Source organism: Mandrillus leucophaeus, unplaced genomic scaffold (genome assembly GCF_000951045.1).
Source record: "Mandrillus leucophaeus isolate KB7577 unplaced genomic scaffold, Mleu.le_1.0 Scaffold37, whole genome shotgun sequence".
Classification (NCBI taxonomy): Eukaryota; Metazoa; Chordata; class Mammalia; order Primates; family Cercopithecidae; genus Mandrillus; species Mandrillus leucophaeus.
The window spans coordinates 2179509-2183893 of NW_012103920.1; the positions used below are offsets into that span (position 1 = coordinate 2179509).

General features: G+C 52.6%; 1 protein-coding gene across 1 annotated transcript in view; it reads left to right on the forward strand.

The window, feature by feature from the left end:
• Positions 1-4385, forward strand: part of PKD1L2 (polycystic kidney disease 1-like 2) — a 139916-nt gene that overhangs the window by 108608 nt on the left and 26923 nt on the right. The window contains exons 35-36 of the mRNA XM_011990120.1: positions 358-495; positions 3426-3611. Of these exons, the coding sequence (XP_011845510.1) occupies positions 358-495; positions 3426-3611 (324 nt within the window). The remainder of the gene's footprint in view (positions 1-357; positions 496-3425; positions 3612-4385) is intronic.

The window sequence follows — 4385 nt, forward strand, 5'->3', positions numbered from 1 at the left end:
AAAAAATAAAGATACTAGGTAACAGACATGACAGGACTTTGAGATATTTGTCACCCTCATCCTTGAATCCATCAATTTTGGAGTGTCGCGGAAGGCAGTGCAGGGGCCAGAAAGATTTCAGGGCGGGGAAGACAGCTCTGTGCTCTCCCTGTGGAGAATCCTCCAGACGGAGGAGGCGTGGGACGCTAGGCCCTGGGGAAGCCTGGACGGAGGTGTGGAGGGTAGGCTGGGAAACGACTCCCGAGGAAGAGGAACACGGAGCCCATTGCCGTGGGTGAGAGAGAGGCCTTATGGTTGCAAACGCAGAGCCTGTCCTCTGCCCACCTGGGGGCTGTCCTGGTGTCCTTCCCTCCACAGACCCCTATGCCTTGTTCCGAGCACGAAGAAACAGCAGCAGGGACGTCTACCAGCCACCTCTCGCCGCTGCCGTTGAGAAGATGAAAACCACCCACCTCAAGGAACAGAAAGCATTTGCCCTCATCACAGAAATCCTGGGTAGGCAACCTTCCAACTCGCTGGCTCTCAGCACAGCCTGAAACAGACAGACACCGTTACGGTGCTATTTTTGATAAGTCCCGCTTGTCTTTTGGGCCTCAGTTTCCCTGGATATCTGCACACTCCAGCTTCTCCCTTACTCTTAAAATCCTTCAGTGGCCCCTCATGACCCTTAGGACAAAACCCAAACCCCCTCCTGTGGCTCTACCCGCTTCAAGTGCCTGCTGCCAGCTCCAGCGCCCCACGTTGTCCTCACATTGGCTTCTATAGCACCTGGGACCTGCACTCCGTCCTCGCCCCAGGCTTCTGCCTGGGCAGTTCCATCTCATCGGCCTGGAGTCTGCTCACTCTTCCTCCCCAGCTTTTCTTCTGGCTAATTCCTTTTATTCTTCTTATTTATTTATTTATTGGAGACAGAGTTTCACTCTGTCACCTAGGCTGGAGGGCAGTGGCACAATCTCGGCTCACTGCAACCTCTGCCTCTGAGGTTCAAGCCATTCTCTCACTTCAGCCTCCTGAGCAGCTGGGATTACAAGTGTGCGCCACCACACCCAGCTAAATTTTGTGTTTTTAATAGAGACAGGGTTTTACCATGTTGGCCAGGCTGGTCTCGAACTCCGGACCTCAGGTGATCTGCCCGCCTTGACCTCCCAAAATGCTGGGATTACAGGTGTGAGCCACCATGTTCAGCCTTTATAAAGATTTTTAAATTCTGTTTTGTTTTGTTTGTTTTGAGACGGAGTTTCTCTCTTGTTACCTGGGCTGGAGTGCAATGGCGTGATCTCAGCTCACCGCAACCTTCGCCTCCTGGGTTCAGACAATTCTCCTGCCTCAGCCTCCCAAGTAGCTGGGAGTACAGGCATGCACCACCATGCCCAGCTACTTTTGTATTTTTTTTTTTAGTAGAGACGGGGTTTCTCCGTGTTGGTCAGGCCAGTTTCAAACTCCCGACCTCAGGTGATCCACTCGCCTCGCCCTCCCAAAGTGCTGGAATTACAGGCGTGAGCCACCGCACCCGGCCTAAGATTTTTAAATTTTTTATTTAATTTTTAATTCTATTTTTTGAGATACAGTTTTACTCTGTCATTCAGACTTGAGTGCAGTGCCACAATCCTGGCTCACTGTAACCGCTGCCTCCCAGGTTCAAGCGATTCTCCTGCCTCAGCCTCCCGAGCAGCTGGGACCACAAACACACACCACCATGCCCGGATAATTTTTGTTTTTTTGGTAGAGATGGGGTTTTGCCATGATGGTCAGGCTGATCTTGAACTCCTGACCTCAAGTGATCTGCCCTCCTTGGCCTCCCAAAGTACTGGGATTACATGTGTAAGCCACCGCGCCTGGCCTAATTCCTCGTATTCTTTAAATCTCAGCCTAAGCACTGTGTCTGCAGCGTGGCTTCCCTGGCCCCTCTCGTCAAAAGCCTTCACACCTCAGGGAGCCTCTGAGTCTGGATTTCCCAGAGCAGATTTGGGTGCAAGTAGCTGATTTGGGAGGTGGTCCTGGAAAGCACTGGTTGGAGGAGAGAGGGCAGTGGAGAGGGAAGGAAGCCGACAGAGGGTGCCTGACAGGTGGGTTTTAGGTGGGCCGCTGGGATTCAGTCCCACTGTGGACCTTGGAGAGAGTGTGTAGTGCATGCCCCCATGGTGTCCTACTCATTGGTGTCCATTCAAGTCTTCTGAGACAGTTGAGGGAAAGGGGGAGGGTCTTGGAATGCAGATTCCCAGGCCTGGGAACCAGAGGTTCTGGTTCACTAGGAACCTGATCCCTCATGTGATTGTGATGTCCAGCCTCCCACGCTAAATATTTGCACCTAAAAGATCCTCTACGTCACACTCACCTGTCTCCAACAAGACAGGTGAGCACCATGAGGGGCAGGAACGTGTTTGTCTTCACCATCATACCCTCAGCCATGCAAAGTGGCAAGTGCCCCATTTTTAAAAATGCTATTTAAGAAATAATGTAGCAAACACTGTTTTTTTGTTTTTTGTTTTTTGTGGTTTTTTTGAGACGGAGTCTTGCTCTGTTGCCCAGGCTGGAGTGCAATGACGCGATCTCAGCTCACTGCAACCTCTGCCTCCTGGGTTCGAGCAATTCTCCTGACTCAGCCTCCCAGGTAGCTGGGACTACAGGCGTGCACCACCATACCCGGCTAATTTTTGCATTTTTAGTAGAGAGGGGGTTTCACCATGTTGGCCAGGCTGGTCACGACCTTCTGACCTAAGGTGATCTACCAGTCTCGGCCTCCCAAAGTGCTGGGATTACAGGCATGAGCCACAGTGCCCGGCCTGCAGACACAGCTTTATGTGCCTTCTATTTTTTTTTTCTTTTTTTTGAGATGGAGTCTTGTTCTGCCACCCAGGCTGGAGTGCCGTGGCGTGATCTCAGCTCACTGCAACAACTGCCTCCCAGGTTCAAGCGATTCTTCTGCCTCAGCCTCCTGAGTAGCTGGAATTACAGGCATGCACCACAATGCCCAGCTCATTTTTGTATTTTTAGTAGAAACAGGGTTTCACCATGTTGGCCAGGCTGGTCTTGAACTCCTGGCCTCAAGTGATCCACCCGCCTGGGCCTACCAAAGTGCTGGGATTACAGGCACAAGCGACCACACCGGCCAGTGCTTTCTAATAGTAACTGATCCCCTCATCACAGAATTGTTATTCCCATTTCATAGATGGGGAGAGCGAGGCATGGAGGGATAGAGTCACTTGTGAAGGGCGCCTGGATGAGATGTGGCAGAGCTGGGATTTGGACCTAGGCAGGAGATCCCATGGTCTGTGACTTTACTCCTCTCTGCTGCCTCTATAAAGATTGGTTCCATTGTCACCACAGGGGCAAGGGGCTGGTCTAGGAAGCCTTTCCACTTCCTGACCTGGACTGGGTGGGAGTCGTGGATCCTGCCTGACTGGGGGCTGTGCCTCCCTCCCCAGCATACCTGGGCTTCCTGTGGATGCTACTGCTCGTGGCCTATGGGCAGAGGGACCCCAGCGCCTACCACCTCAACAGACACCTCGAGCACAGCTTCACCAGGGGCTTCTCAGGTGTGCTGGGCTTCCGAGAGTTCTTCGAGTGGGCCAACACCACCCTCATGAGCAACCTGTATGGTCACCCCCCAGGTAAGTCCTGCAGCCCTGGGACTGTGTCAGCCTCCTTGTGCCTTCTCCCGGCTAGGAACAGACGTAGAGCACTGTCAGCATCAGCGTCGTAAGAAAACCAGGCCGAGTGTGGTGGCTCACACCTGTAATCCCAGCCCTTTGGGAGGCTGAGGCGGGAGGATTGCTTGAGGCCAGGAATTCGAGACCAGCCTGGCAACATGGCGAGACCCTACCTCTACGAAAAATATAAAAATTAGCCGCGTGTGATGCCTCATGTCTGTAATCCCAGCAACTCAGGAGGCTGAGGTGGAAGGATTGCTTAAGCCCAGGAGGCAGAGCCTGCAGTGAGCCAAAACTGCGCCACTGCACCCCAGCCGGGGAGACAGAGCAAGACTCTGTCTTAAAAAACAACAACAACAACAACAAAAAACAGAGAGAGAGAGAGGCTGGGCGCAGTGGCTCACGCCTGTAATCCCAGCACTTGGGAGGCTGAGGCGGGCAGATCACTTGAGGTCGGGAGTTTGAGACCAGCCTGGCCAACCTGGTGAAACCCCGTCTCTACTAAAAATACAAAAATTAGCCGGGTGTGTTGTCGCGTGTCTATAGTCTCAGCTACTTGAGCGACTGGGGCAGGAAAATTGCTTGAACCTGGGAGGCAGGGGTTGCAGTGAGCTGAGATCATGACATTGCACTCCAGCCTGGATGAAGAAGTGAGACTCCGTCTTAAAAAAAAAAAAAAAGATAGGAAGGAAGGAAGGAGGGAGGGAGGGAAGGAAGGAAGGAAGGAAGGAAGGA